At 44.7% G+C, this 19,379-nt stretch overlaps 1 protein-coding gene across 2 annotated transcripts in view; it reads left to right on the top strand.

Annotated features, from left to right (window-relative positions):
- LOC117524164 (protein FAM126B-like) overlaps positions 1-18,096 on the top strand; it is a 126,919-nt gene extending 108,823 nt beyond the window's left edge. Inside the window, exons 10-12 of one of the 2 annotated variants that reach the window (XM_034185913.1) lie at positions 8,110-8,266; positions 9,546-9,710; positions 13,499-18,096. In XM_034185913.1, coding sequence (XP_034041804.1) covers positions 8,110-8,266; positions 9,546-9,710; positions 13,499-14,139 — 963 coding nt within the window. In that variant the 3' untranslated portion in view covers positions 14,140-18,096. The remainder of the gene's footprint in view (positions 1-8,109; positions 8,267-9,545; positions 9,711-13,498) is intronic. The other variant, XM_034185914.1, reaches the window with a different exon arrangement.
- Positions 18,097-19,379: the final 1,283 nt, after the last annotated feature.

Raw genomic sequence — 19,379 nt, 5'->3', positions numbered from 1 at the left:
TGGGGGCTGGAACCCCAAACATGCCTCAAAAGGGGAGAGGCCGGTAGCAGACGAGACTTGGCTGTTATGGGCATACTCGATCCAGGCCAGATGGTGACTCCAGGCCACCGGGTGCACGGAGGTGACGCAGCGAAGGGCCTGTTCCAACTCCTGGTTAGCCCGCTCTGCCTGGCCGTTGGTCTGGGGGTGGTACCCGGACGAGAGACTCACGGTGGCCCCCAGCTCCTTACAGAAACTCTTCCACACCTGCGAAGAGAACTGGGGACCACGATCTGATACAATGTCCGATGGTATCCCATGCAGCCGCATGACGTGGTGGACCAGAAGGTCTGCCGTCTCCTGGGCTGTCGGGAGCTTCGGGAGGGCCACGAAGTGGGCCGCCTTGGAGAACCGGTCCACTATCGTGAGAATAACGGTGTTGCCCTGGGACGGCGGGAGGCCCGTGATGAAGTCCAGGCCGATGTGAGACCAGGGGCGATGAGGCACCGGCAGGGGCTGGAGGAGTCCCGTCGTCCTCCGATGGTCTGCCTTGCCCCTGGCGCAGATGGTACAGGCCTGGACGTAGTCCCGGACGTCGGTTTCCAGGGACGCCCACCAGAAGCGCTGCTGGACTACTGCCACGGTCCTACGCACTCCGGGATGACAGGAGAGCTTGGACCCGTGACAGAAGTCCAATACGGCAGCTCTTGCCTCTGGTGGGACGTACAGTCTGTTCTTGGGGCCAGTCCCCGGGTCCGGGCTCCTTGTCAGGGCCTCCCGGACGGTCTTCTCCACGTCCCAGGTGAGGGTGGCCACGACAGTGGACTCGGGGATGATGGTCTCGGTGGGGTTCGACAGCCCCGCTTTGGCTTCTTCTTCGTGTACCCGGGACAATGCATCTGGTTTTTGGTTCTTGGTCCCGGGGCGATACGTGATCTGGAAGTCAAAGCGCCCGAAGAACAGAGACCAGCGGGCTTGCCTGGGGTTCAGCCGCTTGGCGGTCCTGATGTACTCCAGGTTCCGATGGTCAGTGAAAACCGTGAAGGGCAACGATGCCCCCTCCAGCAGGTGTCTCCACTCTTCAAGAGCCTCCTTCACCGCAAGAAGTTCCCGATTGCCGACGTCATAGTTCCGTTCAGCTGGGGTCAACCTGCGGGAATAAAAGGCACAAGGATGGAGGACTTTATCAGCCTCCACGCTCTGGGACAGCACGGCTCCTATCCCTGAGTCAGAGGCGTCCACCTCTACTATGTACTGGCGATCAGGATCAGGCTGCACCAGAACTGGTGCAGTCGAGAACCGGCGTTTCAACTCCTGGAACGCGGCTTCGCACCGATCCGACCAGGCGAAGAGGACCTTGGTGGAGGTCAGGGCAGTCAGGGGGCTAACTACCTGACTGTAACCTTTAATGAACCTCCTGTAGAAATTTGCAAAGCCTAGGAACTGCTGTAGTTTCCTGCGGCTTGTTGGTTGGGGCCAATCTCTCACCGCCGCAACCTTAGCCGGATCAGGGGCGACGGAGTTGGAGGAGATGATGAACCCCAGGAAGGACAAAGAAGTGCAGTGGAACTCACACTTCTCGCCCTTCACAAACAGCCGGTTCTCCAACAACCGCTGTAGGACCTGACGTACATGCTGGACATGGGTCTCAGGGTCCGGGGAAAAGATGAGTATATCGTCCAGATATACGAAGACGAACCGATGCAGGAAGTCCCGCAAGACGTCATTTACCAAAGCTTGGAACGTCGCGGGGGCGTTAGTGAGGCCGAACGGCATGACCAGGTACTCAAAATGACCCAACGGGGTGTTGAATGCCGTCTTCCATTCGTCTCCCTTCCGGATCCGAACCAGGTGGTACGCGTTTCTAAGATCCAATTTTGTGAAAATTTGGGCTCCATGCAGGGGCGTGAACACTGAATCTAACAGAGGTAACGGGTATCGGTTGCGAACCGTGATCTCGTTCAGCCCTCTGTAATCAATGCATGGACGGAGTCCGCCGTCTTTCTTGCCCACAAAAAAGAAACCAGCACCCATCGGGGAGGTGGAGTTCCGGATCAGCCCGGCAGCTAAGGAGTCCCGGATGTAGGTCTCCATTGATTCGCGTTCCGGACGTGAGAGGTTGTACAGCCTGCTGGATGGGTACTCAGCGCCCGGGACCAAATCGATGGCACAATCATACGGTCGGTGCGGGGGAAGAGTGAGTGCCAGATCTTTGCTGAAAACGTCAGCAAGATCGTGGTACTCCTTTGGCACCGCCGATAGATTGGGGGGAACTTTGACCTCCTCATTAGCCGTAGTGCCGGGAGGAACCGAGGATCCTAAGCACTCCCGGTGGCAGGTTTCGCTCCACTGCGTCACAACCCCAGACGGCCAATCAATCCGGGGATTGTGCTTCACCATCCATGGAAAGCCCAAAATCACTCGGGAGGTAGAAGGTGTTACATGGAACACTATCTCCTCCCTGTGATTCCCAGACACAACCAAAGTCACTGGTTGTGTCTGATGTGTGATTAATGGAAGCAGGGTGCCATCTAGTGCTCGCACCTGCAATGGTGCCGGCAGAGCCACCAGAGGGAGCCCTACTTCCTTTACCCATCTGCTGTCCAGCAGATTCCCTTCAGACCCTGTGTCTGTCAGTGCTGGGGCATGAAGGGTTAAATCCCCACAAAGGATTGTTACTGGGATTCGTGCAGATTTGCGGGGTTTTCCCGCGTGCGTGTTATGACCCACCCTTAGCCCAGTTTCTAAGGACGGGCGTTGTAGTTTGACCGTTTTAGGGCAGTCCTTCTGCATGTGCTCGCAAGAGCCGCAGACGAAACACTCCCCGTGGGCCAGCCTCCTTTGTCTGATGTTTGACTTTAATTTGGCCCTGCTCGTGTCCCTAGCCTCCTCAGCAGGGGGAGCTGTAGCCACACGGAGCTCTCTGGCAGTGAAGCGTGGGGACGACGTCACCTTGTCGGAACCGGAAGGGGGAGGGACGACTCGTGCCCGGTCATGCCTCCCGGCCTGCTCCCGACGATGCTCGCTTAAACGGTTGTCTAAACGTATAACCAAATCGATCAGCCCGTTAAATTCCCGCGGTTCCTCCTTGGCCAGTAGGTGCTCCTTGAGGACCGGGGACAGTCCATTTACAAAGGCGGCGCGGAGCGCAACGTTATTCCAGCCGGACCTCGCTGCCGCGATGCGGAAGCCGACTGCATACTCGGCTGCGCTACGGCGCCCCTGTCTCATCGACAGCAGCACGTTCGAAGCGGTCTCGCCTCTGTTGGGATGATCAAACACTTGTTTGAATTCCCGTACAAACCCAGTATAAGACGTTAGGAGCCGTGAATTCTGCTCCCAAAGCGCCGTAGCCCATGCGCGTGCCTCTCCTCGAAGCAAATTAATAACATAAGCCACCCGGCTAGCGTCTGATGCGTACATGACGGGGCGCTGTGAAAAGACGAGCGAACACTGCATGAGGAAGTCCGCGCACGTCTCGACACAGCCCCCGTACGGTTCCGGAGGGCTTATGTATGCTTCAGGGGACGGTGGGGGGGTTCGTTGAACGACCAGTGGAACGTCTAATACGGGCCCAGGACCAGCCAGAGGAGTGGCTGCAGCAGCGCCCTGATCGCGCGCTTCCACCCTGGCGGTGAGAGCCTCCACCCTCCGATTAAGGAGGACACTCTGCTCGGTCACAAATTCTAACCGGGCCTTGAAGGCGGTTAAGATCTGCTGCAGCTCACTCAACCCGCCTCCCGCTGACGCCTGCGCTGCTGGCTCTTCCATTGGCCGTTCAAGCTGGAGTTGACGCCCCTCGGAGTCCATGACGATGGCCGAGAAATCCTGTTGGGAAGGTGTCGTAGCACGGACCCACAACAGGGGGCGCAAATGAACGGACAATGAGTAAGCCAAAAGGTAACAATTTAATGTTGTGATAATACACAACGAAACGTGTCTTAATTTCACAGTCAATAAACACCAGGTGAAGTGTGGGCAGGCTCGAAGATAGAAGACGCCCGACGAGAGAGAAGCCGCGTCCCACACGGCTTCCACCACCAACGGCCTGAAGAACACCGGAGCCGCCAAGTCCCGAGTCCCCAGGTGGCCTCTGTCTTCGACTGTCGACCCTGGTACTGCTGGCAGAAAGCAGAAATATGATGTGTGAGTGTGAGTCCGCACACTCAGTAATCTATAGTCCAGATACCGTTAGGAGGGAGCACCTCCACCTCCAAATCACACACACTCGTGCAGCTCCTGTTTGTCCCTCTTCTGGGTCTTCACAGGAATGCAACTGCACACAGAACAAAGTTAGACAGCGTATTAGTCAGCAGAGAAATTACCTTGGTTCTGGTAGTCGATTTCTCGGCGGGGAGGTGGAGTTGCAGTCCGGCTTTTATGGTAGTGATGATAACGAGTGACAGCTGGTGCAGAGGATGAGTGACAGCTGTCACTTCTTCTGGGTCTGGCGCCCTCTCGTGCTTGGAGCCCGCACTCCAAGCAGGGCGCCCTCTGGTGGTGGTGGGCCAGCAGTACCTCCTGTTCAGCGGCCCACACAACAGACACAATCCACTATATTTATAAAATGGGCAAAATCTGTTATATGTATAAAATGGACAAAATCCATTTTTTGCAAGTCCGCTGCGGAGTGGTACCGTAAAATCCTGAACCCTGATTTATGCTTCTCCAGCTCTGTAACTCTGGTCGTGCAATGATGTCGACGTGTGCCTGACCCTTTAAAGTTCATTGTCGTGTCTTTATTCAGTTTGCCACAGGAACAGCAGCTTTTTCTGGATTAATTCGTCCCTCAACAAGCTTCACTTTTTTATACAATCATCAACCTCCATTCCAGTGATATGGTACATACAGTTGTCCTCCATGAATTGCAGGTCATTTGAGCATCTTTTTCTGACTCTGTGTTGTGAAGTTGGTCATATTTGCTGACTTTTCTGCCAAACGTATTTGATCCGTAATTGAAATGTAATCAGCGGGCGCACTGCAAAAACTTTTAAAATATGATGGGAGAGAAAGTAGTGAAACCGGAAAAGTGACAAATCACAGCCCTTTGCTTTCTCAGTTGTTTAGCAGATGCACGTTAGGCTCCGGGGATGGTTCGCAGCCACGCAGAGGGCTCTGATCTAAAGCAGTTTGGTTCGCTACGCTCAGGGATATTTGTAAAATCTAACACTATATTACAGTGCAGACAACAAGCAGGATTTTGTTAATAATCACCGGCCTTGAATTACACCATGGGTCATTTAGGTGCCTGGCCTGAGCACGGTTTGAAAAAATTAACGGCCAGTCTTTTAATCAAGGAAATAAGGTATCCACTGTCCTCAAATCCGCGAGTGTCAGTGCTGAACTTCAGGTACCTCTGGTATTGGGCACGTCCAGACTGCTCTGTACGGGGGTTTTTAATGAAAATGCATTGCGATGGGGTTGGACGTTTTGTCCAATGTGAGTGAAAATCCGTGATACAAAATCTATTATATACGGTGTTTATTACATGGAACCATACAAAAGCATAGGGACTTTTGCTTTTATCTGGTGAGTGTGAATATCCAGTGTATACGATGACGGTTTAGTCGAGTTTTACTGTATGTGCTCTTATCAAATAGGAATAACACCGTATTCTAATCCATGTGACAGACTATGAATTATATTTTTCTCATCTTGCCAACATGGGAAAAGACTCCTCTGAGGTGGAAAAATTGACCTGACACAACAACATATTTACCTTTTGTAGATATTTTTTAATGGGTAAATAGACCTGAAAATGCACCAGAATACATCTGAGATTTCAAATTTTTTGGGGGGGAGAACGCCCAGACCCCCTGCCAGGGGTTTTGGGTCTTTGACCCTTGTCAAAAACCTTTACTTTTTTTTCCATGGCCCACTTACATCACTGTTGTTATAGGTTGGTAATAATGAACAAACCCAGACACCCCCAGTTTCAGAAGTTGGTGTCTACATCATGAAATCAACTATGACATACCTTGAAATGTTAGCAAAATATAGCAAGCACTTGTACCAAAGCAGCATTTGCCAGCGGGGGGGGTATTGCACTCTCAGAGCACTCTTGTTTCCAGATGACATTCTAATGATGTCAGACTTTTCAATCTGTTGTATATTTTTGTCAGTTGCCTTATAAGGAATTGTTCAATGATCTGTGCTGCATGTAATAAAGGATACTGATACCTTTTGACCACCCCCACCACCACAGTGTGCTGCATCAGTTTTTATTAATGTTTATTTTTTATTTTCTTATGAACTATCTAGTAGTTTAAATATTAGTTTGTACTCCAGGTGTATGCAGGTCTACTTCATATCTTAAAAACCCCAAAGCAACTTGAGCTGTAAATGCATATCTTGGCATATATACACTGCCAAAAGGTTTTGCATTACATATTTATAAAAAAGGTTTGCAGGTACATTTTTGAGATTTGTGCAGTGATAGTCCTGTGACTAACCAGGTCCTATGCCAGGACCCATTTTTATGAATATCAACAGAGTTAAAAGACTTGATCATTTACATTTTTGTTTTACCCATAATGACATCATTGGAATGAGCAGGGTCACTAACCCTGCTCCTTGAGGTCACCTGCCCTGCATATTTTCCATGTGTACATGCTGCAACCACAGCTGATTAGTCAAATCTGGTGTTTTCAAGCTAGCTAGTTTGCAGCCTTGTATAAAGTACCTCAAAGTGTGATACTTGAGTGAAAGTACAAGTATCTTACTATAAAATCACTTTGGTAAAAGTCAGTCTCCTTTAAAAAATATTACTTAAGTAAAACTATCTGTATCTGTAAAAGTATCTTTACTGTACTTAAGTATCAAAAGTAAATTTCTCATATAAAATGTACTTTAAGTAAAAGTATTGAGTAAAAGGTTGCGGTTAGAATTTTGCATGCTCACATCATGTTAAAGATATTAAAGACTGTTTTTAACCTGCCTCTGGCATTGAGCAGAGACGCTTGACAGGGGAAGATGATTATTATCAGCTTTAGGGCTGTTAACCCCCAAAACATGAATCAGCTGCAGATCGTAAATTATCCGCAAACCTTGAATTGCAAAGCGTGAATACTGAAAAATTATATCCCGAAACGTGAACACACATCTCGCAAAACGTGAATTTCTTTGCAGTTTGGTGTAAGTGCTTGGACAAGGAGCCAATGGTGCGAAGCCACCATCTGTGGGATTATGACTGTGTGCACCACGGGGCTTCAAGCACCCCCTTGACTCTTGCACAGATTTGATGCCCACACTGCCATGCAACTCACTGTGCCAATGCGTCCTGCTTTGTCCTGCTTGATGCCACACTATATAAAATAATCATTTCGTATCCAATGACTCATTTGCTCTCAGAACTTGGCTGATGAAACGATTGTCTTATCGCTCCCAGAATCACAGAGTTATTATCTACAGCTGCAGCTTCTCTCGTGTGTGTCCAGAGCACAGATGGCCCCCTTTTCACCCTCCACAGTCTCCTCTTCCTCAGCTGGGCCACAGATTCAAACTGTCATCTTTTATTTGTTTGACCTTTAAACTTGATTTATGTCAAACACAGCACTTGATGCTATAGGGGTGAAAATTGCTCTTCCGAGGCGTACCCCTGCGTAACGACTGTAGAGCACTGCATATCTCTTCCCAGTATGGCGTACCGCTGCGTCCTGGCTTACTTTCACCTCTGTAAACAGGCATTGCCCAGTCAAATTTCTACTTTTATATTGTAGTAACAAGTAACGAAGATGGTTAAGGGAAATGTATTGGAGTAAAAGTCGCCAGAAATATAAATAACGAAGTAAAGTACAGATACGTCAAAATTCTACGTAAGTACAATAGCAAAATTACATTACAATACTGTTAGTTTGTAAATCATACAGGTTGCAGGGTTGGTGACCCATGTACTAAAGTTACTCTGCTGGTGTGTTATGATTGTTTTTGCACACCAACTGTACACTATATCTAATTTGTGGGCAGCCCTGAGCTTCATACAGTGGTTTGTCACAGTTACAGAACATGACCCTACATATGAGTGAAAATGAAAATTTGACTTATGATGTATGACAGAAGTCAGTAAATCCTGTATTTATTCAGGCTGTAGTTGCGTATCTGAATGCTGGTCTTTGCATTTTTCATTCCCAGTTAAGTAACGCCATGAGGAATTCTCTACCAGACAGTGCTCCTATGGAGCCACGAGGACGCAAGGTTCTTCAGGTGGAGGTCACCCCCACCGTTAGCCGCATTTCCATTTCAGCTATCACCACAGCCTCTATACGGCGCCACCGTTGGAAGAGAGAGGGTAAGACCCCAATTCCATGAACTAGAGCCTGAACAAATATATGAATCGGTCAATAATATCAGCTGAGATGAACCTTTCACAAACACACGTATCTGCATTATTTTTAACCATAAGAAAACTTTTATTTTTCTGAATAAACAATGGCTGTTGGAAATGGTGTCATTATGTAGTTTGTCCACTCTGACAGCATTGTTTACAATGGTGTTAAACATGGTTGGTACCCCGGTCACACTTTGGTCATATTAGATAAAAGAGACAGAGGCAAATTGACCAGCTGCCATTCATTTTCAGTCAGAGTGGACATTTTGCAGTGGCAAGAGACAAGTGGCCATTACACTGCCAGCTAGGCAGGGTCAAAATATACACAGTCTTTTTTATGCAATTTGACACAGCGACTTCCAAATCAAGTGAAGGCAGTGTGTTGGTTATATTTATATTTATTTATAATAAAGCTGATGTTTGAACTATAAAACATCAAGCCTTAATTACACGTCTTTGTTACAAGTGTTGGGTAACGAAATATTAGGAATCATTATAATTTTTATGTATATGTTGGCAGATAGAATATCAGTATTGTAAATATTATTATTAGTTTTTTAATCTCCCTAATTTCTGTATCAACTTCGCCAAAAGTCCTTATCAGTCGGGCTCTACCATGAACCACATGAGAGAATCTAAAAAAATTAATTTACCATGACTGAAACACACGGTATAGAAGCCGAAGACATCATGGCAGATTCAGTATTTGTTTTCATTTCATTTTTGTCTTTGTAAGCAAAGCTACGATTTCAGCTGTAAACCTATGAGTTTTTACTTTTTTCCAATCAGTGAAAGGCCACATGTGGGGACAGTCTGGTGAGAGAATGGCCTTTCTGGTGTGTGTCCTTAGCTGTGCAGAGGATAAACTGTTCTCTGTGTAATCCAGTCAACACCATGAGCACTGTTCATAGTGTTTCACGTGCTGTAATTGTCATCATTTGGTTTATGTTGCAGTGTTTGTGCCACTAACTGCTCCTTATCACCCATCTTTTCCTCATCTTATGTGTGCCGTGCTGTGTGTCACAAACAACAATGTTGAAACACTGTAGTTGGCCCAATACGGAGAAATCTGGGCAAAATGGTGCTACTCAATTGGACAATTTATGTGTAACTAACCACGTGTAATAATTGAGTGAGCCGACGAGTGTTAGGTCTGTTGCGGTTATGTTGATGCCCGACTCGGCTGAGGCCTGCTCACACTAAAGAAAAACATTTCCTCGTCTGTGTTGTTGACTCCCAGATTGTTTTGACTACTCAACTGATGCAGAGTTGAGCCTCACCATCACTCCTCCTAGCCACGCCCATCACCGCACACCCCGGGACCCGACGGCCACAGAGGAAAGAGGAGAGCGGGGTCAGAGTCACCACCGCAGCAGCGGCGTCATTCCCCCCATCACACTCGAGGGTAGGGGATAGGGGAGGGTTTCAGGAGGAGGGACCCCTTCAGTCAGTACCCTCCTACTCCTCCGTCTCACCCCAACACAGGGGTGGTGAATTAACCATTTCTGCCGTTCCCAGTTTGGCTGCTTTGCACTTCCCCAGAGTACACTAACTCATCCAGGCTTTACGAGCTTCAGTCAGCAACACCTCTGCTACCAGATGATCGCTGTTTTCTGCCTAATCCAACAGTGGAAGAGTCGCCTGGTCTGGGTTTGAAGGGAATGTGGCTGGTGGCTATTTTGCATGGGCTTGTCATTATGTCCTTTTCTGTCTCACCATGCTTTGTCCAACTTACTGCAGACGTCTGTCCTTGTCACTCACTGAGCATGTTTTGACTCTGGGCTTTGTTGATCCTGTGAGGTTTTTCACTCACTTTATCTCTCCTGATAATTGGCATAGTTGATTTATTTTTCTCTGCCGATCTAAAACTGACACAGAGGATGTGATGTCTTGTTTTTTTTTTTGTTTTGTTTTTGTGCTCCCCTGGTGGTGCTTGGCAATGCCACAGTAAATTTTGGGTCACTCAAGTTAGCAGCACCCACCTGCTAGCTTCACTGTGCAGGGAGGGAGAGGTTGTCTTTGTGTCTCTTGGACCACAGGTTGATTTTGTTTTTTGTCTTGTGATTTTCTCTCTCAGCTCAGTGAGTGGGAACGAACCCTCCATTTAAGCCTCATAGCATGTGCATGCTAAAAGGCACTTTCAGCTGAAGCACAAAACCCTCCAACACAACAGTTCCAAATGACCAAACCAGCAGACCTCTGCTGTTCAAACTGATGTGAATGTTGTTAGACTGAACAAATCCAGTAATATTGTGCTGCCAGGTCTCTCCATATGGCCCAGTTTGTCTTTCATAATGTGCGGTCATCTTCATGTGTTGGTAGTACATGAAATGAATGAATGATTCATTGACATGACCATTATTTCATTGTCTGTCTGACTTCCCACAGTCTTTGAGGAAAGAATAAATGAAGTAGTTTCTTTCAACAGACATCTGCTAACTAGTTAAGACACAGCTTCTGTCTGTGTGCAACAATTGGCTTTTATTTAAATTAATGACAAACATAGCAGCCATACACCGTTCAGTTCAGTGATTTTATTCTCTCTTGACCAATATGGAAAGCTATTTATCTCATTAAAGAATCTTTTACAAGAGCAACTGAGATTTGGGTGATTGCTTAATGCCTGTCTTTGTGGTCTGGGCGGTAGCTGTCAAAATGGGTGGCTTGGGTGCAGGTATTAAAAACTATGATCAGAGTATATTACCTCTATAACCGTGGCACTATCACTGCAGCTAACATTACCCAGGAATCTATACCTGCTATTTAGCACTAACATACAAAATAAATTTCACTCATTAGAAATACTATAGCAGAGACTTCTTAGATGTACTTCAGCACAGTTGACCACACAGATCGCCATATTATCTCAGATATTTGCTATAAAATGCTCAGAACACACATGGGCTATTCGACAGCTAGCCCCCTGCTAGCAGTCTTGACTTGTCATTCAAACTGACCTTGCCCCAAATTATCCATAAATTTATGGCTTAACATGTGTGTGTGTGTGTATATATATATATATATATATATATATATATATATATACAGTTGTGCTCAAAAGTTTACATATCCTGGCAGAATTTTTTTGGGGGGTGGGGGCATTTTTCAGAGAATATGAATGATAACACAAAAACTTCTTTTTTCACTCGTCAAAGCTTTGAGAGGACTTCAGACAAAACTTCAGACAACTTTATTGATCCCTAAAAGGGCAATTACATAAATTTATTGTTCAGTCCCATGTACAGTAAAACTCACCTGAACTCTCATCGTATAAACCAGATATACGCAGTCACAGAACAAAAAAAGTCCCAATGTTTTTGTATTGTTTTCCATGTAATAAACACAGTATATAACGGATTTTGTATAACAGGTTTTTGCTCACATTGGGTAAAATGTCCCATCCAATCGCAATGCATTTCCATTAAAACCCCCTAGCAGTCTGGACATGCACAGTAACAGAGGTACAAATTAAAGTTCAGCTCTGACAGTCGCCGATCTGAGGAAAGTGGGGTCAGTGTCATTTCTGTGATTAAAAGCCTGACTGTTTATTTTTTCACTCCGTGCTGAGACTCGGACCCGCAGCCTAGATGTGCACCTGTTAAATCAGACACAAACGGCTGTGATTTGACACTTTTCTGCTTTCACTGCTTTGTCTGCCATCATATTTTAATAGTTTTTTGCAGTGCGCACACTGATTACAAATGGATCTGAAAAGTCCACACATTTACAGGAAAAAGTCAGTAAAAGAACAAATTGTACAGCTTACCTTTGATTTGGAGGTAATGACTGTAGAAAGAAAAGCTTGTTGACTGTCAAATTAGTCCATAATAAAGCATAATCCAGCGACGGAGAACTTTAAAACTGTCATGCACGTCATTGCATAAATCAGGCTTTAAATTAATTAAATTTAAGTCATCATAAATTGTAAATTTATGTAAATTCAATACCTTAACTATTTTTATATTTATTTTGATAGCACCTGTACCTGGATGTGTTGCTATATGTGGTTAACTGATTTAAAAAAAAAATTTTGAAAACATTAAAGGTTCATTCAGTAGTTCAGTGCAGTTGGAACCAAAATGGCGCCATATTCTGAGTTGATGCCGCTCTCTCAATTAAGGCACCCTAGTAGCAACTATGAAATGAAAGGTGTGCATGCACTAAGGCCATTGCTGTGTTTCTCAAAGTTTTATTATAATAATTCTGGAGTCCGCGCCTGGATGGGGATTCTGTCCAAATTTGAATCACATGTTCTTAGTATCAGAATTTAGCTGAAATCCCAAAATATGGATAAAATGCATATTTGAGTTATCCTTGCAACCGTATGAGGTTTTTTTTTTTGGGGGGGGGGGGGGGGGGATTTCTAACTGCACCACACTGTTTTCAAAGTGTCCCACCACAACCACCCATCAATGTCATTATCAGTGATAAGTTTGATCAGTAATGAAGTCAAAATTTAAAGTTTAATCACAATGTTTGTGGACCAAACAATATGAACTCTTTATAAAAATGTAAAAGATGAAACCAAACCAACATTGAAATAGTTAGTAATAATGTAAATCATATAAAGCCAACGGTGTGGCTGTTGACTTGGGAACACGCCCAGGACACAGGTTGTTGTGGTAGTTTACAGGCTGGCTCCTTTATCTTTTTATTGGCTCAAACTTGAGAACTGCTGATCTAGTTAAGTGTACTCACTCGTTCCAGCTCTCTCCTTAGATTGGCAGGTGTGTGTCAGCTGCCACGCTGATGCTGCAGCTGAAAACAGGAGTGTGGCATGTTTCTTCTGCTTGTAATATGCATGTTATTCCAGGCCTTTTCTTCTCGTTTCTTTCCTTTTCACCCTCATCTTGGTGCTCTGAACTGCCTGTGGTTCCCAGTTCTCAGATGTGTTTGTCCCAGAGTTGCATGGTGGAGAAAGACTTGATACTATGGAGTATACAATATTTTATTTTGATGATGCACATAATGATTGTTGCCAAGCACAGCTCGAAAGTATTCTAATTTAATTACAGTTACTGCTGAGATAAATTTGTATTTTGCAGACCTGCTGACATCCTTTTCTGTTCATTTTAAAATACTCAACTTCATACAACTATCATCTCAAACTTTTTTTTGCCTACCTTGCTCACTTTTCATTTGTCATCTTTTGTTTTTTTTTTCCCCCTTTCTGTTGTCTGTCTGCACTTTCAGATGCCGATGGTCTGAGTGGCGGGGAGGATTCCTTCAACGTGAATGACCCAGATGAAGGTTTCTCCTCCGGGGCGTCCAACAGCAGTCAGCCCAGCAACACCAAAGCAGGCGGTGGTGTGGGGCCGAGAGGCGGCAGCCTGAGCAGCAGCAGCAGCATCAAAAAAGCCATTACAGCCCGGCTGTCTCGAGACAAGGAGAAGGAACGGGAGAGAGAAGGGGAGAAACAGACAGCTTTGTTGGTGGAGCCACAGGCCGCTCCGAAGAGGCACCGCCAGAGGCAGCAGTCCCCCCCGGCCAGCATCGTCTTGGATGTAATCAGGCTGAGCCCCATAAAGAAGCACCTGAGCTTCCCTGCTGGGCCCATGCTGGTGCGGACTGGAAGCACCTCCTCCAGCAAATCATTTGACTGCACAAATTTCGATCTGAACGGCAGAGGAGATGACCGGCAGGTGGGGGCAGGCGCCACCAACAGGGAAGGGTTGCATCCAGCAGGTGGCTCCCACCGCCACTCCACTATTAGCCTGCAGGAGGAGCACCTGATCAGGCCGGAGGAGGCCCGGGACTTGCTGTCCCCCAGTGCTCCCCTCACCAAGCAGTCCCGCTCCCCCAGTTTCAACATGCAGATTATATCACAGGTGTAACATGGGACACACGGTGTGGCTTCTCACATCTTACTTGTTCGTAACAAACGTCCTCATACTGTTTGTTTGTATGTTTTTGTTTTGTTTAGTTTTTGTGGCTCCTCAGAGCCCAAATCTGACAGTTCCACTCTCATCTGTGTTGAGTATTTTGTGTGTGTGTGCAGAAGACTTTGTCATCATCATTTTAAAAAAAAAAGGGAAAAGAAATCATTAACTTACTCTTCATCTGCATTTGTTGTCGGGGAGTAAGAATGGAGCCAAAAAACAAACAAACAAAAAAAATCCATGAATGAAACAGGACCGACGTCTGCATGCGCTGCAGCCTCCATTCTAACTGAGCATTCCACACAATCTCTCCTCTAAAGCAGGAAAGAGTTTGAGAAAATTACTACGGATTGTGCACTTGCTGTAAAAGAATTTTCTAAAGTTTTACGTTTTTGAGTGAATTAGTCAGACTCGATCAGCAATAAGACTTCCTGCTCTCACTGTCATTCCTTCCCTTTTTTCATCCTGGGCTCACGTGCAATTATACTTACAGATTATCTGTTAAATTGTGTTTTTAATGTCCATTTTTATACATTTCTTTCAATCACAATCCAAAGAGGGTAAAACTTTTAACTGTTTGTATTTCAGTCCAAGTGAATTTTCTTGAAGGATTTCAGTCCAGGAGCTTCAGTTGAGGAGCTTTCTCGGCATTGACAACATAAATGTGAATTGTGATTCGGGTTCAAACCATTTATGGCTCCTCCCTCAAAGCACTTGTTTGTGTGCTTGTCAGTCTGTAGCTTCTGTGCAGTTTTCTCTTTCTTTTTTAGCTGGGGTATGACTGCCCTCTAAAGGCTCACTTTTGTCACTGCATGCCAGCAGACACCATGGCAGCCAGCTGAGGTTTGGATGCTCATAAAACGTTTTGTTCTACCTCATTGTGTGTCACACCTGCCACTCGGACACGGCGTCTCCAAGTCCCAGGCGGCTGTAACAGACCCGCTTTAGGCTGAAGGGCCAGTGTGGCGACCAAAATGACTTCACAATGCAACTGTAATGACACTAAAAATCCATGTTTGTCAATAAGTTAGCTGTGACTGAATATTTTGGGTTTGCATTTCAGTTGTGCACAAGATTTGGCTGCAAGAAAAGAACCATCTGTCTCTGTCTTCAAGTGTTTTTTGTTTTGTTTTGTTTTGAATCTGCTGCATCAGAATAACTGGAATATTGGAATTCCCTAAAATGTCCTGCTTATATTTTTGGATGTCGTGACAATTTTAAAAGTGCAATTTAGAACGCCCCCCCCCAAAAAAATATCTTTCCTGTGCACAGAGTTGGCCTGCTTCTGCTGTTAAATGCTTGCATCTACTGTAGTGGCACCCACCCCACCCGCCCATAAGAAACAGCCAGCGAGCCAAACCCAAAGTTTTGTCCTCGTCTTTGCCAAATGTGCCAGTACGCATCCTCTCACAAGGAAGTGGGTTTTGCTTGTCTTAATTTTTTTTAAATTGCCTTTTTTTCTGTTTACTTGTCTTATATAGAGTTTTTTTTTTAAAGGATGTTTGGCTCAATGTGCCCTCAGATGCAGCGTTGATTCTGAACTTGGCTTGTATATCTCACTGTCCATTATCAAGCTTTTCCGTTTGTGTGTAAAAGCCTTAGCAGTAAATTATGCTTCCGTCTAGTTGTCAGGTGTTGTGCTCGATCTCCGCACGAAGCTCGCAACCTGGTTCTGAAACAGGAGAAGTTCTTAATGTAACGCGCTCACTGAATGCAATGTGCACGTTAAAAGATTGTGGTTCGGCTTGAACGCACTCCCACACTCCTGCGCAGGATTAGAGAGCAGTGCAGCTATGCCAAAACGTCCTGCTCCCTGCTGGTTTATCTCCTGTCACCCTCGTGCTGATTGGCTCGTGATGAGTCGTGTTCCTGTTTGCTGTATTTTGCTGTGAGTTGAGTGGCACCTTTTGTTGTTTAAAACTGGTGACGTGTCATTAAATCAAGTGAGGCTGCCAGCACCGCGTCGGTATTGGATGTTGTCTTTGCGCAATGGACAAAGATCCCTCGGTGTGTGGTGTTACACCGCATGTGATCCGGGTGGGAAGTGAACAGCCAACATATGTTGATGTGTTTTGAATGTAGCTTGTCTTTACTGCAGATTTAGTGACCTTGTATTTTTTTGTTTTTAAGCCCCTCCTACTTTCTTAAAGGGGTTGTATTATACATTTTCAGCAAGTTGGTATGCTTAGGTTACCGGGTGTTTTAAAAATGGATGTTTAAATTTGACAGTAAAAATATGTGGGTGCATCATGAAGAAAACTCACTTTTAGGTCTGCCAGAAAAAAATGTTTCTGTTGTTACCCAACGGCCAAAATACAGCCATCGGGTATTGCGAAGACTTTGCTTCCATCCGTCTGTCTTGTTTGGCCTCAGCATAAGTCCAGTCCTATTACTGTGAGGGTCTTCAAATTCACAGGGAGCATTCTTGGGACGCAGACCTTGGACAAGTTCAAAGCTGGCTAACCTTGACCTATTCTAAGGGGTCAAAAGGTCACATTCTTTCTACACACCCTTACGTTGATGACATGCTCATACTGCCGAGGGCATTTTAGCATTGTCTTATATTTTTAAATGTAAAGGAGCTGTTGCTTACCACACCCTCTCTAACAAGGGACAGGCTTTTTCTTACTTTTCCCTGACAGATCCTACTGGAGAATTGCACAGAGTGAGCCAGATGTGGACATATGTCACATATGTCCTAACTAGCTGTTTTAGACTCAGGTTTTGCTTGAAGCTGAGTAGTTTCTACATGTGTAGGCACAAAACTGTGAAACTTTCAGGGTGTTTAAAGTAAAATACCATGCACACTGAACAGTAAAAGGCAGATAATTTTGTTTTGTATAGTACAACCCCTTTAAATGTGTCTTTAAACCACATGTACCTGTAGGAGGAGTAAGCCAAGTCTGGGAGCCATTTACAGCTGGATGGACTGGGACAATGCAGATGAAATGTCTGCTCCAAAGACATAGGTAGCTCGATGGGGACTCAAACCCAAGTCTCCATATTGGGAGTCCAGCTCCAGTCCACTGAGCTCCCTGTTTCTGCAGGTATTTGCTTGGTAGTTTTGGACACTCAACACCACAGTGTCTGTTGTGCAGGGTTCACTTCCCACCCTCCATGTGATATGTGTGCGCTTTATTTTCATACAGTATGAAGCACTTTAATTCACCTCTGTCCTCAATCACTTAAAATAATGTATAGATGCTTAGATGTGTATACAATCAGTGCAGGGTTTTAGTCTCTTTAAATAGTACTTTGAGATGTCACATCTGACACGTTGCTGTGTTTATTCTGTCTGGGGGTACAACTATTTATTTCTTTAAAAATATAAAATTTAAGAGGTCAGGATGGTCTCAGGCATTTGTTTCATGGAAAAAAAAAAACATTTTTTAAAGAAAAAGGCAGCACTAAAATTTCTGTTCTTGAGGTCAGAATTGATTCTATGCAACATTTTATCCATCTTTAGTTTTTAAATAGGCCTTCATTCTGTTACATGAAAGGACAAATGCATTTCAAATGATGTTTAAACGGTGTCTTGTTGGGTGATTGCATCTGCATGGACTGAAGGATCGGTCATGTCCCGTGTCCTGCATTCATCACCAGTTCGCCCTCACAGACAGAAATTCAGACGTGTACCTGCGCTGCATGTTGAGCCCTTCTGTCAGTTTGCTGCTCTGTGGCTCAAAGTGTATGAAATATAAACAAAATTCTAAATGATGATTTTAAATGCTTCAGTGGAAGCTGCTGGAAATGTGATTACACTGTAGTGTTTGATGTATAAATGGAGAGAGACTTATTTTAAACCTTGTAAATAAATGTACAAAAGAGTGAAAGGAAGATTAAAGCTGAAAATCAGACATTTAGAGAGAAATTAATCTGTATATTGTTGAATAAATATTGTGCCGTAATGGACGTCAGTGTCTGTCTATTACTGTATGTACATGTGATACAGTATGAGAATGATTAACTGTTAACTTTTACAAATATTCAGATGTATTTTCTTTGTTCTTCATTGTACGGATTTGTTTTTTTTCCTTATTACAACCTCTGGCAAAAATTATGGAATCACCGGCCTCGGAGGATGTTCATTCAGTTGTTTAATTTTGTAGAAAAAAAGCAGATCACAGACATGACACAAAACTAAAGTCATTTCAAATGGCAACTTTCTGGCTTTAAGAAACACTATAAGAAATCAAGAAAAAAAGATTGTGGCAGTCAGTAACGATTACTTTTTTAGACCAAGCAGAGGAAAAAAATATGGAATCACTCAATTCTGAGGAAAAAATTATGGAATCACCCTGTAAATTTTCATCCCCAAAACTAACACCTGCATCATATCAGATCTGCTCGTTAGTCTGCATCTAAAAAGGAGTGAACACACCTTGGAGAGCTGTTGCACCAAGTGGACTGACATGAATCATGGCTCCAACACGCGAGATGTCAATTGAAACAAAGGAGAGGATTATCAAACAATTAAAAGAGAGTAAATCATCACGCAATGTTGCAAAAGATGGTTGTTCACAGTCAGCTGTGTCTAAACTCTGGACCAAATACAAACAACATGGGAAGGTTGTTAAAGGCAAACATACTGGTAGACCAAGGAAGACATCAAAGCGTCAAGACAGAAAACTTAAAGCAATATGTCTCAAAAATCGAAAAATGTACAACAAAACAAATGAGGAACGAATGGGAGGAGACTGGAGTCAACGTCTGTGACCGAACTGTAAGAAACCGCCTAAAGGAAATGGGATTTACATACAGAAAAGCTAAACGAAAGGCATTAACACCTAAACAGAAAAAAACAAGGTTACAATGGGTTAAGGAAAAGCAATTGTGGACTGTGGATGACTGGATGAAAGTCATATTCAGTGATGAATCTCGAATCTGCTTTGGGCAAGGTGATGATGCTGGAACTTTTGTTTGGTGCCTTTCCAATGAGATTTATAAAGATGACTGCCTGAAGAGAACATGTAAATTTCCACAGTCATTGATATGGGGCTGCATGTCAGGTAAAGGCACTGGGGAGATGGCTGTCATTACATCATCAATAAATGCACAAGTTTATGTTGATATTTTGGACAATTGAAAGGATGTTTGGGGATGATGAAATCATTTTTCAAGATGATAATGCATCTTGCCATAGAGCAAAAACTGCAAAAACATTCCTTGCAAAAAGACACATAGGGTCAATGTCA

Source organism: Thalassophryne amazonica, chromosome 14 (assembly GCF_902500255.1).
Source record: "Thalassophryne amazonica chromosome 14, fThaAma1.1, whole genome shotgun sequence".
NCBI classification, from domain to species: Eukaryota; Metazoa; Chordata; class Actinopteri; order Batrachoidiformes; family Batrachoididae; genus Thalassophryne; species Thalassophryne amazonica.
Note: the sequence above shows the minus strand (reverse complement) of the source record. Positions and strands in the feature narration are given on the sequence as shown.